Source organism: Brachypodium distachyon, chromosome 3, assembly GCF_000005505.3.
Source record: "Brachypodium distachyon strain Bd21 chromosome 3, Brachypodium_distachyon_v3.0, whole genome shotgun sequence".
NCBI classification, from domain to species: Eukaryota; Viridiplantae; Streptophyta; class Magnoliopsida; order Poales; family Poaceae; genus Brachypodium; species Brachypodium distachyon.
In genome coordinates, this window is record NC_016133.3 from 36,223,161 (window position 1) to 36,245,787 (window position 22,627).

General features: G+C 45.4%; 4 protein-coding genes and 1 non-coding gene across 9 annotated transcripts; 3 read left to right on the plus strand and 2 right to left on the minus strand.

Moving 5' to 3' along the window:
• Positions 1 to 2,644: 2,644 nt before the first annotated feature.
• LOC104583698 (E3 ubiquitin-protein ligase RNF181) lies at positions 2,645 to 3,381 on the plus strand. Its single transcript, XM_010236719.3, has one exon. It carries the CDS (start codon positions 2,804 to 2,806, stop codon positions 3,290 to 3,292), a length of 489 nt encoding a protein of 162 aa, XP_010235021.1. The 5' UTR covers positions 2,645 to 2,803; the 3' UTR covers positions 3,293 to 3,381.
• Positions 3,382 to 3,559: 178 nt separating this feature from the next.
• LOC100845202 (3-hydroxyisobutyryl-CoA hydrolase 1) lies at positions 3,560 to 9,564 on the minus strand. The gene is made up of 14 exons (XM_010236720.3): positions 9,411 to 9,564; positions 8,497 to 8,577; positions 8,317 to 8,385; positions 7,663 to 7,726; positions 7,242 to 7,321; positions 7,077 to 7,160; positions 6,395 to 6,479; positions 5,579 to 5,664; positions 5,233 to 5,354; positions 4,676 to 4,736; positions 4,499 to 4,597; positions 4,075 to 4,176; positions 3,960 to 4,001; positions 3,560 to 3,880 (listed from the first exon to the last, which is right to left on the minus strand). The coding sequence occupies exons 1-14, from the start codon at positions 9,441 to 9,443 to the stop codon at positions 3,743 to 3,745; spliced, it is 1,146 nt and encodes a 381-aa protein (XP_010235022.1). The 5' UTR covers positions 9,444 to 9,564; the 3' UTR covers positions 3,560 to 3,742.
• An 817-nt stretch (positions 9,565 to 10,381) lies between these two features.
• LOC100833716 (AT-hook motif nuclear-localized protein 10) lies at positions 10,382 to 14,450 on the minus strand. Of its 5 annotated transcripts, none has more exons than XM_010236723.3 (6): positions 13,955 to 14,450; positions 12,984 to 13,750; positions 12,821 to 12,873; positions 11,601 to 11,732; positions 11,214 to 11,375; positions 10,382 to 11,110 (listed from the first exon to the last, which is right to left on the minus strand). In XM_010236723.3, exons 2-6 carry the CDS (start codon positions 13,600 to 13,602, stop codon positions 10,775 to 10,777), a joined length of 1,302 nt encoding a protein of 433 aa, XP_010235025.1. In that variant the 5' UTR covers positions 13,603 to 13,750; positions 13,955 to 14,450; the 3' UTR covers positions 10,382 to 10,774. The 5 variants fall into 5 exon arrangements, with proteins under 5 accessions (XP_010235025.1, XP_010235023.1, XP_010235027.1 ...); XM_010236721.3 differs by having other exon boundaries at positions 12,984 to 13,753; XM_010236725.3 differs by having other exon boundaries at positions 13,951 to 14,450.
• Positions 14,451 to 18,058: 3,608 nt separating this feature from the next.
• LOC100834029 (uncharacterized sugar kinase slr0537) lies at positions 18,059 to 22,057 on the plus strand. Its single transcript, XM_003574325.3, has 5 exons — positions 18,059 to 18,506; positions 19,402 to 19,667; positions 19,763 to 19,880; positions 20,492 to 20,700; positions 21,102 to 22,057. The coding sequence occupies exons 1-5, from the start codon at positions 18,180 to 18,182 to the stop codon at positions 21,553 to 21,555; spliced, it is 1,374 nt and encodes a 457-aa protein (XP_003574373.1). The 5' UTR covers positions 18,059 to 18,179; the 3' UTR covers positions 21,556 to 22,057.
• MIR7715 (microRNA MIR7715) lies at positions 20,213 to 20,340 on the plus strand. Its single transcript, NR_126995.1, has one exon. It is a non-coding gene; the product is annotated as a microRNA MIR7715 (primary transcript).
• Positions 22,058 to 22,627: the final 570 nt, after the last annotated feature.

Genomic DNA, 22,627 nt, shown 5'->3' on the forward strand with positions numbered 1-22,627 from the left:
TCTTAAGAACACATTTTTTGTGATTTCATACTTTGCAACATGAAATTCTGCTAAGGCTTCAACATAGAGATTGCGATCAGACTGTAGCAGCAACATCGTTATTGGTATACCTGCACGAACTTGACTACCTTCAAATGTTTCGAAAAGCCCCTTGAGTCACTCATCCAAAAAGATGAGAAGCCATGAGCGTTGAACGTACTTGGCCGGGGATGATCCCCTAAACGTGCAGGTCGTCGAAACGCAAGATCTTCATCAGAACGTCAAAGAAGTATTCCAAAATTACAAAAGATAAAACCAACAAAAGCATCATGAACGGATCTGTGAGTACACAAACCCAAGATCCACAAGATCGGTACACTAAACCCACGGGGATTAAAAATCTCTGACTCCTTAGCAACGCCCGTTGAGGCACCACCACAGCAGAGGAAGAACTAGAGTACCTTTATTCACGACGGCATTGCAACCTCCGCCATTGTGTTGCCGATCGAAACCAAATACTTCTGGATAATCTTAAGAGGAACCGAGGTTCCCTGCACCTCGCAGCGCCAGTACGGTGGCCGGAGGCAAGGGGAACGCTAAATCTTCGACGGTGACGGCTAGGGCAGAGCTCTCGTGGAAAACCTAATCTTTCTGTGTACCCGTCTATCTGTGTAACTGCACCTACAGTTGTTAGTGCCTAGTACAAGAAGCCCATTAACCCCTGTCTAAGACCCAACTCCGGATGCCCAAGCCCAACCCAATATCCTTTGACTGGCACGTATATGCTGAAATAATGTTGTTTTGCGTTTTCAGCGGGTCAGGTATAAATACCCGCGGGTACTCCTTATCCGTCATGGGTCGCGGGTATGGTAAAATTTTATACCCAACCACGGGTACACCACTACCTTATGGTAGACATTTGCCTGTACTATGATAGCCGTACTTTGCTCAAATGTAGTTAATTTTGATTTTTAACCGCATTTTTAGCACTTCAACCGCAGATTTTGTCAATAAAGTACGTCAAATACTTTTGTCAACGCGAATATATTCAACACTTTTAAAATGCCACGAATATAAATTGACGCACTTTGGAATGCGTCCGATTATCTACCGTAACGTAGTGCGTGTTCGTCGAGGACGGTTGAGCTCTACTTGTACCTGACGAGGCCGGATGCCATCCATCCGTAGAGGAGAATGAGCAGAGCGACAATATTTGGAGACTGGAGCAACATGGGTGATAGGCCCATATCGCAGCGTGGGCCTACAATCGCATCTTTGTGGGCCCAGGCTAGGGACGGGCCAAAATTACACGAAGTAGGTCACCTGTCGGGGAAAAAAATTAGCCAGACCAACATAGGCCTGGCCGGATGTCGTTGCCGGGACGGGCTCGAGCGTGCCAAAAGATTTTACGTTAAGCCCGGCCCAAAAGCTCGGCCCGGCACATTTTTATCTCTATGAGGCCAAACTCGGGCTTGTATTTCAACATTTTTCGTTGGGCAGGGCCGGGGTCGGGCCAGGAAATTTGGCCCCTCAGCCCCGACCAGGCCAGGGCTGAGACTTGAAAAGGATGTATAGCGTCGAGCTACTGTATTTTTTTTAGATTTGATAAAAATCTACATAAATTCGATAAACAAATCCTTTATCAAAACATATAGAATTTTTTTTGATGATTCCTAGGTTTCAAGAAGCCCACCTTAGGTGAAACATAAATATTTCATCATAATTTGATGCTCGTTTATGCGTTGCACACATAGTTTTAAAAACCGGACCGGACAGCCTGTTGAACCAGAAAAAACCCGGAACATGAGACATTGTCGGTTTGTTACGCGCACGGACCGCCCCCGCCCCCGAGCATGAAAAACCGATAGGTTTTCATAAACCGGAGGACCAGACTTTGTGGAAAAACGGACGAACTGGCCGGTTTTTATGTTACCCCTTGTTAGATTTATTTTTATGTGAAAAATGCAACAGTAACTTTGGAAACGGAAGGAGATGATGCTATCTCTAGTTTTTCCGGTCGATCTCGATCCACTCCATGAAATTATAATGTGAATTATTATTCATATTGCCAAGTCTAAATTTTGCAGTATACATTCTAATCTGTTTATTGCAGTATTTATGAACAAAAGTACACCATTTTATATCTTAAAATACCGGACAATGACCGGTAAAATCCGAAACCGACAGCCTCGTCGGGTTGATCGCCGGCCCGGTTTTTAAAACTATGGTTGCATATACAAACTCAAGTAACACAAAACAAATCATATGAAAGTAACCATCCATCCCAAAAATTGGATTATTCTGTGGATGCTCTCTAAGAGTGTGATAAACCTATTACATGTGTAGAAAAATTAGTTAAATATTTATTGAAAACCTTATGCGCTGAGTATAAATTAAATTCATAGCTAGGTAACATAAAACATTATGTAATTGTGAACATTTGACCTAAATTGAATTTAGGTTCAGTATAATCTAGTACTCCCTCTGACCATAATTACTTGTCGCAGATTCACCATAATTTTTGGATGAGTATTTTACTTTCTTGCGATTTGTTTATTGCGTCGTACTTTTGGAAGGTGGGAGTTAATCCGAACACACATCGGCCACCGAAAGAAATCCGTTCCGTCGGCAAGGTCGGTGAAAAATTTATGGCTTCGACAGGGCGATGACGGACTCCGACTAGGACTAGAACTGGTGCGCCACAGGCCCACGCGCAAGACCTCAGTATATATATAGATACCCTCCAGGCCAGCATCCTTCGCAACCCCAAATCACGACCGAATTGCCTCGCAAAATTAGAGCAAGCGATCTGTTATCGAGGAGCATGTCGGCCGCCATTAGCAGCCCTCTGGTGGTGGAGACGGCGTCACCTGGTGTCGACGCCGACGGCGATGATGCCATCAGGAACACGGCTCGTGCTATCTACCGTGCGGCGATGGAAATGTTTGGCCCAGAAGCGTCGAGGCGCGTTTTTGAAGATATGGAGACGGAGTTGATGCTTCTTGATGATTCCGACGACGACGAACCAACGGCGCCGCTCCGGCCGGTCGTCGTCGACCCCACATCGGCCACGGCGGTCGCAAATCTCCGGCGGGTGAAATTCGAGGACGGCGCTCGCAGCAGCAGCGCGGAGGGGTGCGCCATCTGCCTCCAGGACTACAAGGAGGGCGACGAGCTGACCGAGATGCCGTGCTCGGGCGGGCACAGATTCCACCGGCAGTGCATCCTCGAGTGGTTGGCCCGTCGACGTTCCTGCCCGCTCTGCCGCCATCTGCTGCCCGGCCAGGAGCGAGATACACCAATGTTACTTTGACTTGCTTGTATGTTTGACATGGCGCGGCTTGTAATGTATGGAAAACAGTACTATAATGAACAAAAGGATATATTGGGTTGCAAAGCTTATTCCATGAATCATGCATGTGGCCATAAGCCATTGCTGAAATGACGGGTGCCAAAGGAGCTGTTAATGTGATCTTGCTCCTTCAATAAGAATCTGATGATACCCAGAGTATGCAACCAGAAAACACAAAAGCTCGCAACCGGCAGTGGAATCAACCACCTGGTCGATGCAAGGCTGAGCGAATGAATCCTTCGGACATGCTTTATTCAGACCTGTGTTTTTCTTTTGTAGCAATACAAGTGAATTTACAATGCGTATTTCATATTTATTTCAAGTTGTCTCAGATTGGAGATGATATGTTACTAGGTATTGATCATGGTCCACTCATCCAGTCTTGGTGAATCCTCCACATAAAACTCTCAATCAAAGCTTGGGAACAATTCTTCTCCCTTGAAAACGTCTGGCGGGTAGGTTCAAATCTTCCCACTGTGGGTCATCAACCTTGGAGAAATATTTTTCAACAACCCCATCGTGCACTTGATCCAAACTTGGAGGCATCCACTGCAATTAACAGAAGCATCAATAGAATTCATAGATTTTCTGAGAACCATTGTATATAGTATTAAGTAATATATGTGACCTTTGGGTTTCGATCTTTATCAACTAATATAGCCCTGCATCCCTGCAACAGTAATCCCATTTTAGATATATATGATCCCGGTAAACAAGACCACTGCTGAAGATGCTGATAGTACCTCAAAGAAGTCTCTGCTAAAGTCACCACGCATCACATGGCAAACCATTCTATATTCTCGGCGCAAGCATTCGCCAACAGTTTGCAGTCTTCCTTCTCTTATCTGAAACGATAATCACAGAAAGAAAAAAAGTGAGTCAATATAGGATTGGGACATGCATGACAACTCACTTAGTTTGACATCTTCATGACAAAGACAACAAACTTGTTTTAAGGTATTGCACCCACATAATTGTCTCCGGATCCGCCACTGGACATACTTACAAAACTACTACCTTCGATCAATACAGATATTCAGTACATGAAACCATATCAATCAACCATTAACTACTATCGAATAACACAGCATGCCAAGATAATAAGACAATTGACTTGCAGTATATGGATTGATTGATGATAATGTTTTGGAAGTGTCTGAAAGATACCGATGCGAGAGAGATTTTCAGACTAGTTGGAGAAGCCTTCCGCAATGATCGGATTGCAGCAGTTACCCATTCATCAGTCGCACTTGCAGCTTCTTGTTCCTGACATGATAGATCCAAATTTAGTAGGACATACACGTAAACTCATAGAAAGCCACAATTAATTCCAGGAGAACTCACAAGAGCAGATACGATTTCTTCGACTGTTCTTTTCGAAAAGCATTTGTTGATGATTTCCAGTCTTGGAGCACAAAAGGAATGGAAGCAACAACAAGAGGAATCAGGCATAATTGATCCAAGCATCAGTACAAAGATTTAATTACAAGGAAAAATGGACTCTGGCTAGTATATAGATGATGGGTCACTGGGCCTTAGTACAAACTTTAAACACAATAACAAATCAAGTGTAAACGATCACTTCAGGTTATTCATGCATTGCTAGTTTACATCAGCTGGAACAGAATGTTAGGAAGTATTATGGACAAGCAAGCTGTCATATTGCAGAACTTATAATAAATGACAAATTAGAAAAACTGGATTTTTTTAGCAAGACATAATTCGTGTGAGAATTTTCATATGACACCGCGCACAAGAAAATGGCAATGATATCTTGTCAGAGCCAACCCTATGACATCTCGCATGCATGCAAGGGACAGCATGTGTAGAACAACTTCTCTGTTCTGGAATATAAACTCCACATGCATGAATAGATAATGACAATACAATTGCCCTCTTACCTATTCAGAGTACTGCTTTCTTTTATGGATGGCTGTTGTGAAAATTGATCGATAATTCCACATATTTCAAACGGGTCAGAAGTGTCCATCTTTTTAAGCGATTCTTCAAGCAGTGACATCCTCTGGAAAAAAATTGAGAACTTGCAGAAGTTACATCAACAACGCTAGCAAAGTGTGTGCTAGCATAGTATTGCAAATCTAGACTACAAATATAGGAATGAAAATCATAACTGAAAACATGTAACGAAAAAATGCATGTTCATATGTTGCTCAACTTTCCAAGGGCGCAAGGAACAAGCACATGATGATGCACAGAACATCAATTTTAAATCATCAGAAAACTTACATTCAAATGGACAAAATGAGTTGCCAGGCCACATGCAAGCATTTCCGCACCATCTAACCTTGCACCAGTAAGGCCAACATATTCTCCTGGAGAATGCCATTAACAGTTTAGTGAAAAATACCAACATATTTCTCCTGGAGAAAGACGTCATTAACAGTTTAGTGAAAAACTGTCTCCCAGGATAGTTCTACAAAATCAACCAAACAGCACATATAGCCAATTGAGTGACAGACAATGACAAATGACCCCCGACTTATGCTGAACTGACTAACATTAGAGAACTGTGAAATTAAGTAGATTTCAGAATTTTGGTATTCCCTCCGTCCAACAAAAGATGTCTCAAGTTTGTCAAAATTTGGATGTATCTAGACATGACTCTTACTGTATAGATGCATTCAAATTTAGTCAAAGTTGAGACATCCTTTGTTGGACGGAGGAAGTACATATATTTTCACAACCATGCAGCATTAAGATAATTTTAGTTTTCTATGTGAAAAACTTTAGACTGAGGACCAGGGAAATTAAAGAGATCCAGAATTTTATTTTTCTACAAATGACTACCTGAAGCATACTCTTTTCAAAACTTGATAGGTGAATTTCATTAGAAGCACCACTGATCAAAATCAAATAAGCACAACTGTCCATGGATAGCACCACCAATAGAGTTATTTTACGGATAACCAATGAAAATTACTGGGGAATGTAAAGAAAATTTAATACAGCAGTAGATAATTTTTTTTACTAATAGCAGAGCAAGTTTGTATGGTTATTGGTGAAAAATAAATTGAAAACTGAAGATATGAGAGAAAAGGTCACCATAGAACCCAGGTAGTCTAGAAAGAAAATAAGAAGCCCCTATATCTGGAAAGAGTCCCAATGCTGTTTCTGGCATTGCAAAAACCTGCATAGGCATTTCAATAGGTGAACTCAAATTTTGGTGCATACAAACATGCTGGTTATCCATAAAAAGGAATCAAGCAAGCTCTCTTCCTACTAAGTACAACAGCTGCAAGCTCAGACAGAGCCTGCATAAGTGGCAAGTTGACTACATGATTACCGACCTAACTGTGAGACCCGACAAACAAGATCTCACCTTAAAAAAATTCAAACCGTGTGAAATGGTTGGCTGAGAAAAGGCACACAAAAGAGGAAGTGCTTAGCTCTGAATTAATAATTGTTGATGAAGTACTTTGTGCCAACATGGAGTATAGTCTCCATAACTTATGTCTGACATGCAGGCATTATGATGCAATACAAGCACCAGTAAACAGTATACAGATGATTGTGCGTGCATATATTATAAAATATTTACAAGCATGCAACTGAATAAGGTAATATGCAATCATGACACAGTCATAGTACTGGACTGAGTGTGAGAGAACCCAAACAAGCAGATCTCAAGCAGCCTCATGACATATCAACATTCTGTGCACCCCAACTAAAACATACAAGTAACAAGGAAACACAATGCCTTTTGAGTATGGTTAATAAAATATACCGTGTTCTCTGTGGCAACACGAAACCTTCCATGTATAGAAACACCAGCACCTCCTCCCATGACAATTCCAGTAAGTAGAGAAACCTACAACCGAATGTCGTAGTTTTTTAGTAGTGCGCAACTGAATGATTTTGTGAAGAATAAATTTCGAAGGATGCAGCTCACCTGTGGTTTGCTATAAGTTGCAATGATATAGTTTAACAAAAATTCAGTTCGGAAAAAATCAGCACCATATTTCCAGGTATCTAATTTCAGAAAACATACAGTCTGTCAATGTCTGGAGTAACAATAAATGTATATAAATAGTAGTCCTACTCCTATAATTGAATCCATGCTGGACAAATAAAGTTGAAAGAAGTAACAGAAAAATGCTTTAGATGTTCAACTAGCACAATACCCACACGTTGCTACAGTTTAAAATAAGTTACACTACATGTCGAAAGAAAACGTTTTACTACTGTCATTTATTGTCTCAGATCGAATAATCTATATCCATTCTCATCTTAATCTTTTGTGGTTACGGACCGCGGCCACCAATTGAGATCTTTATAAGAGTAAATGTATCCTCAATGGAAGTAATAAGTACCGTTATTTACAGACTGGGCAACTTCAGCAACATCACCTCCAGCACAAAATGCTCTCCCTTTACCCTGAGAAAAGTGGTTTATGAATGCCATGAAAGATATGAGTAGTTAAAATCCACAAAGTAAGAGATGGCAACAAATAGATCAATCTAAGAGAACATAACATAACAATAGCCGGAAATGAAGAAACATGTGATCCAAACAACAATATCAACAGAAAAATAAAGAACAACCCAAGTTATAAATGTGAAATTGTTAAAGAAAACAATATGTCATACACTTCAAATCAGCAACGAGTACGGACGGAAAAATGAGTGAAAGGCCCAGCAACAAATATTACTAGCAGCATAATTGTTTTACTAGTCATACACTTCAAATCAGCAAGGAGTAATGAGCTCCAAAACAGTAAGGCACTAAGCACAGCAATTTTTGTACTTACAGCTCCTCGATTTTGATAGAACTGATTGGGTAACTGATTTCACTGTTACTTTCTTATTGCTCAGTAATTTCTATTTCGAATTATGTGTTAATAGACAGTACCAAAATATTCAAAGGTGAGGCCCAGGTTACAGGACCAAAAAACAAGACGTGCACAGGCTACATTAAAGAACTCAATCAAATATTAAATGATAATAAACACACAGTGCTACCCTTACCTTCACAATCAACAGTTTAACTGCATTTTCTTCCTCATAAGAATTGAAACACCTCAGAAGTCCTGTAACCTGGAGGACAAAAACAAGATATCTTACCACAGCCTTTCTAAAAGCATGCATGGCCACTATTTATGCTACAGTACTAGTAGAAATCATATCAAAGCTCTATTGCAGGCATACCATTGCAGAGGAGAGGGCATTCAACTGCCTTGGCCTATTCAAAATCAATGTCCGTGTAGAGCCATTTGCTTCCACCAGTACCTGGCAAATCGAGGGTGGAGAAAAGACTAGTTACTTATTTATTTGAGGAAAAATGGCTCGTTATTTTGTGGTGAAATCGGTACTTAGAGTTGAAAGTTGAGTGCAAGATAGCATCAGGGAAAATATGCATATAGTAAAAGGTGATATGTTTGAGAATACAGCCCATTATTATACGAAACAGCACAGCATTAGTTGGTTATAAAAATCATGCAAACCCTTGGAAATATATTGAGCATCCCAGAACTAATATACACCAATCAGAATATGTACTAGAACAGAACAAAACCCACTCAAGGATGTGACTAAATGGTCCGGATGATTAAAGAGGGTGCTGCTTGAACTCAAGCAACCGACTCATTTCTTTTTGCAGACCAGACGAGACGTGTAATCGGTCTGGAATGTCCGAGCTTGGCCAAAACTCAAAATTGGCGACCTAATCAAGTATGGCCAAGTGATTCCAGTCTTCCGAGGACAATTTGTGACTCGTCTATCCAACCAACCATTCGTGTGCTAATTTATAATCACTAGGCGTTAGGCAAGCGAAAGGGGAATCCCCAAACCTATTGGAATCGACCAAACTGGAGCTGCGAACCACCGCATAGAGGCCGTCAGACAGTTTAAGCATCAAGCATCCTTAGCCCTAACCTAACACTTCAGCTTACCCGAAGTTAAATAATGAGAGCACGAACCGAAGCAGAGCGAGAGGACGCGGATGCAATCGAAGGAAGCGCGAGCAGAGCAATAAGACGCGGGGGTTGGGATCGAGTGATCCACACAGGGCAACCGATGGACTGGGATCTGGGAGGGGAGAGGAGGGGGAGGAAGCGGCAGACCTGATCGGAGGCGCTGCTGGCCGGCGAGGCCATCTCGTCGGCCGGTGGAGCTCTGGAGCCTCCCGAGTTGGAAGCGACGAGGCCAGGAGGGAGAAGAACGAGCAGAGCGAAAGTTGCGTCCGGGGCACTCCTGTCATTCCTGTGCTAGTTACTCATGGGCCACCCTCTCAACAGCAGTACAGCACAGCCACAAAAACTTTTGGGATTTGGTTCAGAAAATTTTCTAGGGTTTCCAGCACGAAATTGCCGAGACTTCTAAGTTCAGGCCTCATTTGATTCTCAGACGATTTTCATAGGAACTTTGTAGTGTTGAATTTCCTACGTTGATCGTTTGATTTCATTGGTACTACATTTGCTTTTCTCATCTACTCCAACCTCTTGGTACAAATTTTATGGTGCAATTAAATAAACTCTGGGACAAACAAAATCTTATAAGGATCAAGCGGACATAACATTACAGTCCTTCATTTTTGTATTCCCTTTTTTTTTCAATCATGTGAATCAAAGAGGCCCTCGATAGGTGCGTTATTTTTGCCCATCCTGCATGATATCGATTACACGAAGCTAAGTAGTTTTCATAAGGTGAAACCCCAGATTAAAGGTTGAAATCATTTCGATTTTGCCTACACGAAGCCAATTTTCATACGGTGAAACACCAGATTAAAGGTTGAAATCATTTCGATTTTGCCATACAAGATCTCTTATACTCCGTAGATCATCTGAAACAGGTTTTTAAACCGTAGGGTTCTGTGATAATTTTGTACAATCTTTTGTGTGCAACTTTTGATTTTATGCAAAAGGGGTTTAATTCGCGTGAGTAACAGTAAATATACCAGCACGGAGCACAGTTCTTCCAGAGCAACCCACAACACAATTGAACTGCAACACGACAACATTCATCAGCCAGTTAAATCACAGTACATGGCCAGAATAATGCATCAGACAGCAGCACACATTGGCAGCAGTACACAAAGGTCAAGAAAACAAGCTAAACGTTCTTGAATTGAAATCAAAGCATCCGAGTGAATCCATGATCCACGGCAGAGAGCAATCAAACGACTAGCCTAGAGTCGAAGATCTCAGCACGCATCAGTACATGACAGGACGACAACGAATGATAATACCTCGCGTTAGTGACAGCGGCTTATGAGGCTACAGCATTACACTAAATTAAATCTTACTTCTGGAAAAACAGCAGGCGAGATCATGAACCTAAATCTCCTAGCTAGCAGGTCAACCATCAACGGTCAACCCCAGACGACGTTACAGGAGGCAGGCGCGCAGAACGCAGTGCCAGACAACCATCAGCTCCTCTCCAGCCCAGCAAACAAATGGGGCTCTCTTCAAAGGCTGGGCCTGCGGTGTTAGTTCGACATCATCTTCACGTCGCCGTCATGCCTGTTGTTGTTCTGATGGTGCGCCGAGTGCGACCAGCCGCCGGATGCATATGCAGGCGGCATGTGCTGCTGCTGCTGCTGCGGGTGCTGGTGCTGGCCGGAGTGGTTGTAAGGCATCCCGCCATGGTTGATGGGGCTTCCGGAGTCATCGGACGATGCGCTGGATGTGCCCTCTGATGGAGGGCTGGCCACGGGAGCTGGCACGTAGTTGGCCATCTGTGGAGGGGCCGACATTGGTTCAACCTTCCGTGCCTCGGCCAGTTTTGATTTTTTACCTTCCGCTATGAAGCTAGCCACAACAACCTGATAACACAGAACACATGGCAGAAATTCTAGGTCAGCACTTTCAAATATTCAAGCAGGCGGAAGCTAAAAAGGATGAAGACAGTGCTCAAATGAACAGAACCTGAACAGGTGTTGCAGCTGTTAGCTGCCCAGCTACACATCCACCAAGAACACGACCGTCAGATCCTGCAAGTGCAACACTCAATCCACCAGTCCTGCTACGAGTGTCGCCGTCCTCTGCAAGCAGGAAAGAGCCAGATAGAGAGATGATCTCGAAACGGCCCTGCACCATAATCATAAATCAGAATGTTAGCCAAGTAACATGGTCAGAAAGCATTCTGCTTGTAAGTAGTATTCTTACAAGAACACATCTCCGTTCGATTGATGTGTACATTCCAATTTGTAAGAACAATTTACAGCGGAGAAGTCAATACTCTTCCAATTTTAAGTATATCAAAAATCTAGGAGCATCAATCAACTATTCAGCCCGAACAAGATAATTATGTACCTCATAAGTCACTAGCCCACCGGATGTAGCCGGCTGCCGAAGTGTTACATTGCTTATTGCACCATTCGCTGAGAGAATGCAAACTGTGCGAGGTCCTTGCTGTGAGAAGGACATTATTTTTGAAGCAACATCCTGTCATAAAAACATGGCATTTAGTACTAAAAGCAAGATTCCAGCCACTGGCCCACATGAACAAGTGGGATGCTGGCTAATTTAAACATGAATTATGGATACAATTCTATAACAGATAGAAATTCCATAGAATTGGAGAAGTACACATAAGGTGACACCTCAAACGAAACGACGAACACAGACATCTACAGCTAGTAAAGAAAAGTCACAAACAGCTAGCAGCCTAGCACAGAGGAGTAATCAATATTCATTCACCAAATGCCATCTGGTGTGTATACACAAACCCAACAGTACTTGAAATTTTGAATGAGGATCTGACACCAAACATAATTTCTTTCCAACACTGCCTACAGTATCCACTTAATTATGGGATAGGTGAGTTACCAGCCTACCACAAATAAATGAAGAGTGGACCTTTGCATGCATTGCGCCAGTTACGTACGCTTAACAACAAAACTATTGACAAATTACACACCTAATTAGTTCTTCTAGCACACCTAACTTGATCAAGAGTAGTTACACCTTATTACCTAAACCCTTTTACTATCAGTCAAAACATTGTCACTGAGCAAAGTGAACACGAAACTTTTGACGACGGCAGCAACCATGAATCAAAGCAAACTTGCTCATCAATCGTTTCAGTTAGTCACAATCTTGGATGGTCCAAGCACAACACTAGCAACAGACACAGGTGTCTCCACTTGCAGGTGGCCAGGCAAGCTTAGGCAGGAGTGTGGATGTGTAGTAGCAAAAAGGCCAGAACCCCATCTCCCATGGTTTTTTCAACTCCCACTTGAAGCTGACCGGTGGGGCCGGTCAACTGACAGCCTTGCTGGGAATCTGCCGGCCACCACACAGCACCACAGGTTGCCGGCTTCCACACCGGCAGATCCTCCTCCCATGTTCCTTTCCTACGGCAAGGAATTCCAACTACTCGCTAGCTAGCCGCCGCATGGAGACATAGATCCACCGCCATTAGTGCAAGTAGAAGTACCAGGTAAAGCAACAAGATGCATGCACGGATGCGGAGGGAGTAATCAAAGCAGGGGCAGAGAAAAAGCAAGATCTGTGGAGTTGGTTGCTACTACCTCGCCGGCCTTGACGGAGAGGATGTGCGGAGTGAAGGAGATGCCCCAAGACCCTGCAAGAAAACAAAAATGGCAGCCACCGCAAATCAGATTTGTGCAACAAGGACGCGGCGCCGGCCATGGCAAGTAACGTTGCTGGAAGTGAGGAGGCAGAGTGACATACCCAGTGCTTCGAACTGCTTCTTCTTGCCGGAGCCGGGGGGCCTGCCGCGGCGCTTGGCGTTGGGGTCGGACGGCGGGCTGCTGATGGAGAAGCCGCCGTGCTGCTGCTGTTGCTGCTGGCCAGGCTGCATAGGGGAGCCGCCCGAGGCGGAGGACAGGGGAGCGAGCGCGAGCGCCATGCTCCCGTCGGGCGCGTACTTGCGTGGCCGGCCCCGCTTCTTGCGCATCATGTCGCCCATGCCCATGCCGACGCCACCCTGGGGCCGCACCGGAGCCCCAGCCGCGTGGGGTGGCGGCGCGGCGTAGAGCATGGGGCCCGGAGCGTGGTGGTGCTGGCCGGGCGCCGCCTTCCCGACCACCTGGTCAAAGGACAGCCTCATGCCGCCGCTGCCCGGCATGGGCGCGGACGGGTTCGCCGAACCTGGCGCCGGCTGCTGCTGCTGCAGCGGCGGAGGCGGCTGGTGGTGGGCGAACGGATGCGGCGGCGGCTGGTGCGCGTGCGCGTTGGAGGTTGCCGGTGGCAGCGGCTGCGACTGGGACGCCGGCGCCGGGACCGGCGCGGCGGGGACAGCGGCGGTGGTGGCAGCCGTGGTGAGCGGGGCGACGTCCTTGGCCTCCATTTCGGTCAGATCTATTCAACCCAGTAGCTCCTAAACTTGTGCTGCTCTCCTTCACAGTGGCAGAGCTCTCCTTGGTCCGGACTGAACAAAGCAAAGCAACTAATCAATCTGGTCAGTCTGAGTTTGACCGAGCTGCTTCTTCCTCACACTGCTGCAAAACCAAACACGGGGGCTCATGAGCAAAAGGAAGAGAGCGACATGGGAGGGATCGAGGAGCAAAGGAACAAACTCTGGATTATCACACGAAGCCGATCTTTAAAACCGGGAGCAGACAAAGAAGAAGAGAACAAAAGGGCGGTGCGCGAGAGATTAGGTGGGAGTTAGGAGGGGCCGCGCGCGTGCACGCACCTACCTAGATCGCCAGGTCCATGCCACCACTCTCTCCTCGAGCTTCTTCTTCGTCTTCCCTCCCTCCACACCAAACGCCACTCACACTCTGCTCAGCTCAGCTCACTGCCGAAGTCTGTCTGTCACTTTGCTTGAGAGGGAGAGGGAGCGGGCGCAAAGCGAAGGAGAGAAGAATACTCCAGGGAGGAAATTACGGGGAACGGAAATTGGTAAAAGTAAAGGTAATAAAGAGGAGAGAGAGAGAGAAAGGGGATTTTGGTACGGGTACACACTTCCCTCACATGCATGCGCGCTGCATTTCGGGTAATAATAAAGGCGGGCGGGCGAGAGGAGGTTGGGGTTTCGTGAGCGAGAAATAGAAACGAGCCTCATTTACTGCGCTCAAAACAAAAACTCCGCTTTCTTTCCCAACCAAAAGAAACCAACGAAAAATAGTAAAATACTCCTGCTCCTCTAGAGAGAAGGAGAGACTAGTCCACACTCCGCTCGAAATTCGAAAGGGACGACGATTGCTTGCTTTGCTTTGCTTGTTTTTCTACGCAAGCGGGGGGGATTTTACGCTAGGAGGAGTATTTAATGGTGGTACCGGGTACTAGTGGTGGTCTTGATGACTAGTGCTACTAGTAGCGGTGCAGTTTTTATTTTTATTTTAAAGGGTGTCTTGTCTTTTTGGGCGTGCTTGGCGGGCAGGAATCAATCATCCCTCCCTGCCCATGGTCGTCATTACTGCCTTTTTCTCTTTTTCCAGCTTTTTTTTTCTCTTCCAGCTTCGAGCTTTATCTCTCTCGCCTGCGCCATCTCGCCTCTTTTCCCGCTTCATTTTCCAGAAAATGAATTTTTGCTGTACGGGCCCCACAGGACAGTGAGATAGGGCCAGAGAGAGAGAGGGGGTGAGGTGGCCTGGTCGCCGGTCAGAGGAGAAGAGAGGCGAGAGGGGAGGGACACCGGGCCAGGATTCCAGGCCCATCACGTGATACCATCCGCATTCGGCCCCAAGAATTAAATACTTTTAAGCAAACAACGGCCTCCCTTCCCGAGGCCGCCACCTCCCTGTGGACCCAGCAATTCTCTTTTTTCTTTTCTTTTGAGAGGTGGACCCAACAATGCTTCTGCCTTCGTTCCGGGCTCCACCGCTCCTCAATCACATGGGGGCCCATTTCCTTTTGGCGTCAGGGGAGCTCGACGGCGCCAGTGTCAGCTCTGCTCGCAGGGCGGCGGCCGAGACGATGAGATACGCCGATGCAGAGGCCGTCGGAATCGGATGGGAAACGGGATCTTCGCAGCCAAGGTTGGCGCTGGCGCGCGTCTCTCAGACAAGCGTTCAAAGGAAAGGATCAGCAAACTTCCCACGACGTCACCCGTGTGTTGGCCAGCCGCGTGTTCGTTGACCAGGCCGGAAAGTCAACGCTTTGGTGATCCGTTGGGAGCGACCGAACGGCGCATGCATACGACAAAGACCGCCTCTTGCCTACTCATCACACCAGCGGTACTGCTCAGTGCTGGACCGCGCCGGAGCAAATAATAGCGGCCGGGCTCGAGGGCACTCCCGGGAATCCACACGGGAATTGCTCGTTAAACTAGGGTTTTAGGGCGTTTTGGTAATTCCTCGCACGAATCACCTCATTCTGTACCTGCACTAGGGGGGGACTAGTAGACCGTTGTGCCGTGTGATGAACTCTAGCTGACCGCTGGATCCGATCCAGTCAACTCACAAGCAGATCGGTGGTGTACAAGTTTACACAGAGTCTCCGAATTGACCTTAATTTTTCTTTTCACGAAAACCAGTACTAGCATAGTGGTATTCATTGATCCATAGTTAATTTCTCAATTTCTTTTCCTTTAGTTTTTCATAGAAAAATTCTCACCCTCTAGAACAATCGAATCCTTAAAGATATATGGTCTCGGTTTTTGCAGTTTTGAGCCCTCGTATTCCAAGCGGGGCCTCAAACAATCAGCTGGCGGGTCTGCCATTTGTGTTTAATCCTGTTTTCTTATCCTAGAAACTAGAGATTTTACTATTTATCCATTTTTTTGGGAAATTCTTAGTCCTGGTCGTAAGGCAAAAATAACTTGTCCGCCTTTGCAACTCTAGTTCGAAAGCTCAAAATACAACTGCACCGAGCAGTATGTTCCGCTGGTGGTGGTTAGTCCCGGATTTAACGTGGACCGTTCATTCGTATCGATCCAGGGGTAAGTAATATCTGGCACTCCATTATTAACTTTAGAGAGTACGTAATCAAAAACTCCGTTATTAACTTTGGGGAGTACCTAGTAGAAAACCGCTAGAGTACCTCAATTTGGAGGGCAAAATCGGAAAACGTGTGGGTAGTTTGGTCTTTCCCGTGCGAAACTGGATCTTAGTTTGCGACTAAGAAAAAAGTCACAATTTGTTTTAAACACATGACGAGGCTGCCGCGTCGGAGGTGCCGACGAGAGGACCGGCAGAGCAGACGAAGCTGCCGCTCAGTTGGGCCGCTACGCCGGCAGAATGGACGGGGCAGCCGCACCGAATGAGGGCATGCGGAGCGGACGAAACTGCCGCTCAATTCAGACGCCAAAGCGACTGGAGGGGCGCTACCGAAAGAGAAATGGCTCCGCCAGCTGATGATGAAGGCCGGAGGAGAAGCCACAATCTGAGCAGGGCCCGCTGCTTGATTGGGCCATCGCGTCGGCGGGTTGGACAGAAAGCGTAGCACGACGACCACTGGGAGACGACGATGTGGCGGTTGGCCGGAGACAAGTTGAGCACAACAACATACAAAGGTGCCCATGGAGCTAGATTGTTGCAGGGCCGGCCCAAATCAAATCGATCGGGCCCTTTTTTCTGCATTACTAACAACAGATCGAGAGGTTAAATGCCCAATTGGCCCTTCACCATGGACGGCCAGATCTATCTGGTGCTCCCGTATTTGTTGTTGTTTTCATGTGTGGGTGTCACAAGGCGTCCATACAGTTCGGTTCCAGTCATTACTATTTCGTTTTGGAGAAGGATGGAAAAGACAAAAGGAAAAATCTGGCACGTTTTGTTATACGATGATTTTCCTTTACTTATTTACTCAAATACAAAGATAAAGTAGGTGAAACATATCGAAAAAATCTAACTTACACAGATACAAAGATCTCCAATAAAAGTAAGATTCCATCTCAAGATCCTTGGAAGCCACCATTTTTTGTGTATATGGGTCATCGGATAGTAAGATTCCATCACAGGATCGCCAATGGGAGTAAGATTTCAGCAAAGACTCAATCCTTGTATTCGGCGCAAGACTACAAAATATCAGGCAAATACATGATGAGCTAACCTTGTAAGATTTAAAGGTTGCATCAGTCGTCTGCTTAAAAGAAGCGGAAAACTAATGCCCAGGACACGATCATCGAAAAGCATGACGTGAGACTGCTGCTACATCAAATACAGAAGGAAATTTTGAAGAGCTCCATAGAATAGGCTGAGGATGGAGCCTGGATACTATTTATCCTTGCGACGCTTCCTCACTAGGGATGAAACCAGAGTGCATACGAAAGTAGATAGTCTAAACTTTATTTGCTATCATATTATAATGATTTTACATTGTTTCGCGGATACCTGACGCGTGGCTATAGAATGCGGCATGGTATCAATTTTTTTTAGAAACACAATACAAACGCAACGCAGTCGCTCACAACATGTACGTACACTCACCTCTATGAACGGACACACGGACACCCTACCTATGAGTACCTTCGAAAAACTGAGCCGGCAGATCTCAAGAGATTGACGATGGTATAAAAAACATCAACATAAATATTCATGTTTTGGAGATGGAAGGCTCTGGGTTTCATTTGTTTGTTTTTCCGGCACGGGCTCTGGGCTTCCTTGGTAACAAACGCGAGGTGGGAAATGCTGAAATGCCGCGTCTTTCCCCCATAAGGCCGGCCATGCCTGCCTATGGCCTGTAGGCCCATTCGCCCAAGAGAGATTGCACTGGGCTCCAATTCGGCTCGAGATTTTTTTCACAAAGAAAACAGAAACTCCCCGAGGGGCTGCACGGTGGTCCCCACGGGACAGACATCCTTCTCTGAGAAGGAAAAAAAGAAAAGAAAAACGCGTCCTATGATCCTATCGTTCTCCTTCATCGGCCTGGCCGCAGGAGACCCACGTCCTCCTCCTGCGCTCCTGGACCACCCTAATCCTCTCCATTCTCCTTCCTGCCCCGAACACGCGAAGGAACTCTTCTCCGTGTCCTCTTCCAATGGCGCTCGCCTCCACCACCGCCTCCCGCCTCATCAGCCGCCGCCTCCCGCCTCCTTCTCCTCCCCCCGCCGCCGCACCCTACGCCGCCGCGCTGCGAGGAGGAGCCTGCTGGGCAAGGCCGCGCGGGTACCTGTCGGTGCGCTGGGAGGCCAGGCCAAAGGCTCTCATGGGGGGGTTGTCCGACGCCGACGACGATGACGAGGAGGTGGACGGCCGTGGCGTGCTGAGCGGGGCCCCGTCGCTGCAGCAGGACGTCTTCGAACTCGCCGTCGCTTCCTCCTCCGGGCCCGAGCGCTGGGACGTGCTCGGCCTCGGCCAGGCCATGGTGCGCATGCCTCCTTATCTCTTCTTCGCCTTCTGAATACTCATGTTCAGAACCAACTGTGAAACTGAAAAATTCAACAGTAGAAAACGTGGGAGGTATTGATTGGTCTAGAATTCCTCAAAGGCAAGCATTTCAAGCCTTTGTGGCTTTCCTTGTTTTTTTTTTTGCTGGTAGTGTTAATGGTTCAACTTTGTGCAATGGCTGACGATTATTAGTTACCTGTATATATGTCACGACACTCTACTTCTACTACGAGTCTACAACGGCTACTTGTTTCTTGTCTACTTCTACTACGAGTCTACAAAAGGTTCACAACTCTAGTTCGGTCGTGGCACCTCTACTTTTAGAGATTGGAGAGCTAGCTCCCTGTTTTACTTCTTTTGTAGCCAATCATTATTCATTCGGTCCATCTGTGTGCGAAGCATGCTTGCACATTGACGGTAACGAGTAGTTGGCTGGACTCTGCTCCAAGCTTATTGGCAAGCAGCCTGATGGCTGATTGTATTTGTACCTGGAGCTCTTTTGTTGAATAAAGCTCTATGAATTCCACGAAAAAAATGTTACAAAATATGGGGGAGCTGAAAGGTGATTTTCTGGTGCCACATTGCGAGAAACTAGTACTTGGGAAAAGAAAACTGACTGCTTCCACGCAGCAAAAAAGTTGTCAACAATAGCTATTAAATGGCGAAGACAAGCTGTTGCTAGGATTCATCTGGTGTTGCATTGTCATTGATTGATGATTACTTGCTTCTTGTGTGTATGCTTAAATATGTCTTGTTCAGCCTATGTGTTGTCGGGGACAAATATATACAACTGACAATCGATGCACAGAAGTTCTGTTTGTATAAGCTGATGGGATCCTTGCTAAACTATTAATTGGTTGGTGCACAAATAGGTTGACTTCTCTGGCATGGTGGATGATGAATTCCTCGAGAGATTGGGCATAGAGAAGGGTACGAGGACACTTGTGAACCATGAGGAGAGAGGACGGGTCTTGCGTGCCATGGATGGTTGCACCTACAAGGCTGCCGCGGGAGGCTCACTGTCTAACTCACTTGTGGCTCTCTCTAGGCTTGGTAGTAGTCAGATCACTAGTTACCCGGAGCTTAGAATTGCAATGGCTGGCAGTGTGGGCAGCGATCCGCTTGGTAGTTTCTACAGGTAAATTCACTAAGTTGATGATATCTTCATTTCACTGATCCTGCTGCTTTAGAGCATTGGCTGACATCAAATTGTTGTTTGGATTGTGCTATTAGGCAAAAACTGCAGCGTGCTAATGTGCAATTCTTGTCCAAGCCAGTCAAGGATGGGACTACCGGGACTGTGATTGTTCTAACAACTCCAGATGCGCAGCGTACTATGCTTGCATACCAGGTCAGATCCTTCACTAATGGCTCTTTTGTTTCTACAATGATTGGCCAGTACTTCAGCTATTGCTTTATCCCTAACCTAATTATCACTCTCTCTACTTTTTAGATGCTTTAGGGTTGTGGTGAATTGTTAATTCCTTCCTGGAAATGTAGCAATTCACTATTTGGGTTCTTAAGAGGGCATCCAAATTATTGACAAAGTTTTATTTGAAATAAGGATGGTCAATATTGAGAACATACGTCTTATATAAAGTTTGCTTGCCATGTTATTACAATTGGCAAAGTATCCGGTGAAATTCGGCAAACTCGCAAAGTGGGTCGTCCGATCGATAATGGACGGCATAGATCAAAGATGGGATTTCTGAACAGCCACTTAACTCTATGACGTGGGTAAAAGAAAGGGGTTATTGCAAAGTAGAGTTAAGTGGCTGTTAAGAAAACCCACCTTTGATGTATACCGTCCATTGTCGACCCACCGGCCCACGTTGAGAGATCGCAGGTTTTCACTGGATACGTCGCCATTATAATTTGGCTGCACTATTTTGTTAGCCAATCAATTAGAAATTCTCCTGGCACTACTTTATTATTATTTTCTAACTGTAACTTGTGTTGCAGGGTACCTCTTCAACTTTGGCTTATGATTCAGACTTGGCTGATACAGTATCCAAGTCAAATATACTAGTTGTGGAAGGCTACCTATTTGAGTTTGCTCACACGATTGAAGCCATCAAGCAGGCTTGTGAAGATGCTAAGAAGAATGGTGCACTTATTGCTGTTTCGGCATCAGATGTGTCATGCATAAAGCGCTGCCACAGTGATTTTTGGTGAGTAGCCTCCTTGTGAAGGATCTCCTGTTAGTGTCACATCTTGCAATTATCTCGTCCCAGTTGCGAACAATCCAGTCTCATAAGTCATCTTCCATTTCATTTCAAGTAACAAGAGGGCTATGGGTTATTCACTAGAAAAAAGAAGGTTCTTTTTACTTGCTTTCAATGGTGGTGCTGGTGCAAGTCCACTATAAAAAATGTTAAGAATCTCGCACCACATAAATACGCAACTTGATAAAAGGCATCTAGTTCTGTCTTGATCACATTGCTGAGTTACCAACTGAACTGTATAGCGATTTGTTATCTTGACTGTTCTTTTACTTCATACTTTCTATATTACGAGAGCATAACACTATGTAGCTCCCAACACTACTGATTCTGATCCAAAACATTTACAGGGATATCGTAGGAAACTATGCAGACATATTATTCGCCAATGCCAACGAAGCAAGGGCTTTCTGCGAGCTAACCTCGGAAGAGAGCACCATGTCAGCAGCGAGATACTTAAGCCATTCCATTCCTCTGGTATCCGTTACAGATGGTAATCACGGCTCCTACATTGGGGTGAAAGGTGAAGCAATATACATCCCACCACCGTCGTGTATACCTGTTGATACCTGTGGAGCTGGTGATGCATATGCTTCAGGGATTCTGTACGGTATTGTACGAGGAGCGTCCGACTTGAAGGGCATTGGCCTCCTGGCTGCACGTGTAGCTGCTGTTGTAGTTGGGCAGCAAGGCACGCGCCTACGAGTTAAGGATGCCGACAGATTGGCTGAGTTGTTTGAGTCCCACCTTGATAACTTGGAGGTTTGTTCAGATGCTGAAACAGATCAGGTTTCAAACTTCTGATTATTTTTCTTCCTCAAGTCCAAGTCCTCAGCTAGCAGCAGCGGCGATGGAGATTTTTGAGGGCCAAAGTGGGTCATTGCGCCCTTCTCAAGAAGATTTCTGAAGCAAGTACTTGGTTTTGTCACCCAGGTTCTATCTATGCTGAAGTAGCCCCTCCTTTCAAAGCATAGCAAGTAAATTTCATCAGATTGCCCCTTCAAGCTCTGCCATCGCGAGTCCTAGGCATATTCATTTGTATATAGCATCTCATTCCTTTAGGCCTAGGCCTTTTGTTACTTTTACCAGAAGGATTTCAAAGAAACAGATCATCATAGGGAAGAAAGTGATGCAAACCCTTACCATATGTTTGGCCGAGATGCAAACTCTAATAAGGGGAAATACCATCTTGCTCTGGAATGTGAATAAACTCTTTCGGCAAGACCTGTGGTCCATTGAATTCGCACTCAGGGGATATGCTATCAAATTGTAATGTGATCATCCGACTTTGTTGGATGGTATTCGATGTGGTTGGGTGAAACATCGACATCATCTTGGAAAGGTGACGCTGATAGAATATCTTAGAGCACTAGTCAGAACTAGTACTATTCTACCCAAAGCAGGCAGACCCAGTGATCCCCAGATTCATTTCTTTCTGTTATATATATAGCTGTTCTGCGTGATGTGATTCAACTTTGTTTCTAGCTCGTTATTTTTCTCCAACAGGATGCTGCGTGCAGCGTACGTATGATTTTTGCCTGCGACGACATGATATGAACTTTGTTTCCGTGCGCCGATGCCACCTGATCCATGAAACGATCTTTCGCTACGGCCACGTGTGGAGCTCACACGCCAACTGTGTCAAAGAACTCACGTATTGGATTTTGTTTTTTACCCGCGAGAGCTAGGAATCCCGGCAATTTATCGGACAAGATTTCTTATCATAAAAAACCCGCGAGAGCTAGGAATCCCGGCTATTTATCGGACAAGATTTCTTATCATAATTTAATTACATTTTTTCTTTTATTAAAGATGATTCTGTAGCTGTACTTATGTGATTCCGCAAATGCAATCACAGTGAGCGATCTCTTCTATT

Excerpts from the sequence above, each read along its gene's own strand:
- LOC100833716 (XM_010236723.3), bottom strand. The coding sequence starts at position 13,602 with ATGGAGGCCAAGGACGTCGCCCCGCTCACCACGGCTGCCACCACCGCC. Across the intron at positions 12,874-12,983 it reads GAAGCAGTTCGAAGCACTGG|GGTCTTGGGGCATCTCCTTC; the intron begins GTATGTCACTCT and ends GTTTTCTTGCAG. Across the intron at positions 11,733-12,820 it reads TCTCCGTCAAGGCCGGCGAG|GATGTTGCTTCAAAAATAAT; the intron begins GTAGTAGCAACC and ends TTTTTATGACAG.
- LOC100845202 (XM_010236720.3), bottom strand. The coding sequence starts at position 9,443 with ATGGCCTCGCCGGCCAGCAGCGCCTCCGATCAG. Across the intron at positions 6,480-7,076 it reads GTGTTGCCACAGAGAACACG|GTTTTTGCAATGCCAGAAAC; the intron begins GTATATTTTATT and ends ATGCCTATGCAG. Across the intron at positions 5,665-6,394 it reads TAGACTACCTGGGTTCTATG|GAGAATATGTTGGCCTTACT; the intron begins GTGACCTTTTCT and ends GGCATTCTCCAG.
- LOC100834029 (XM_003574325.3), top strand. The coding sequence starts at position 18,180 with ATGGCGCTCGCCTCCACCACCGCCTCCCGCCTCATCAGCCGCCGCCTC. Across the intron at positions 19,668-19,762 it reads CCGCTTGGTAGTTTCTACAG|GCAAAAACTGCAGCGTGCTA; the intron begins GTAAATTCACTA and ends TTGTGCTATTAG. Across the intron at positions 19,881-20,491 it reads GTACTATGCTTGCATACCAG|GGTACCTCTTCAACTTTGGC; the intron begins GTCAGATCCTTC and ends CTTGTGTTGCAG.
- LOC104583698 (XM_010236719.3), top strand. The coding sequence starts at position 2,804 with ATGTCGGCCGCCATTAGCAGCCCTCTGGTGGTGGAGACGGCGTCACCT.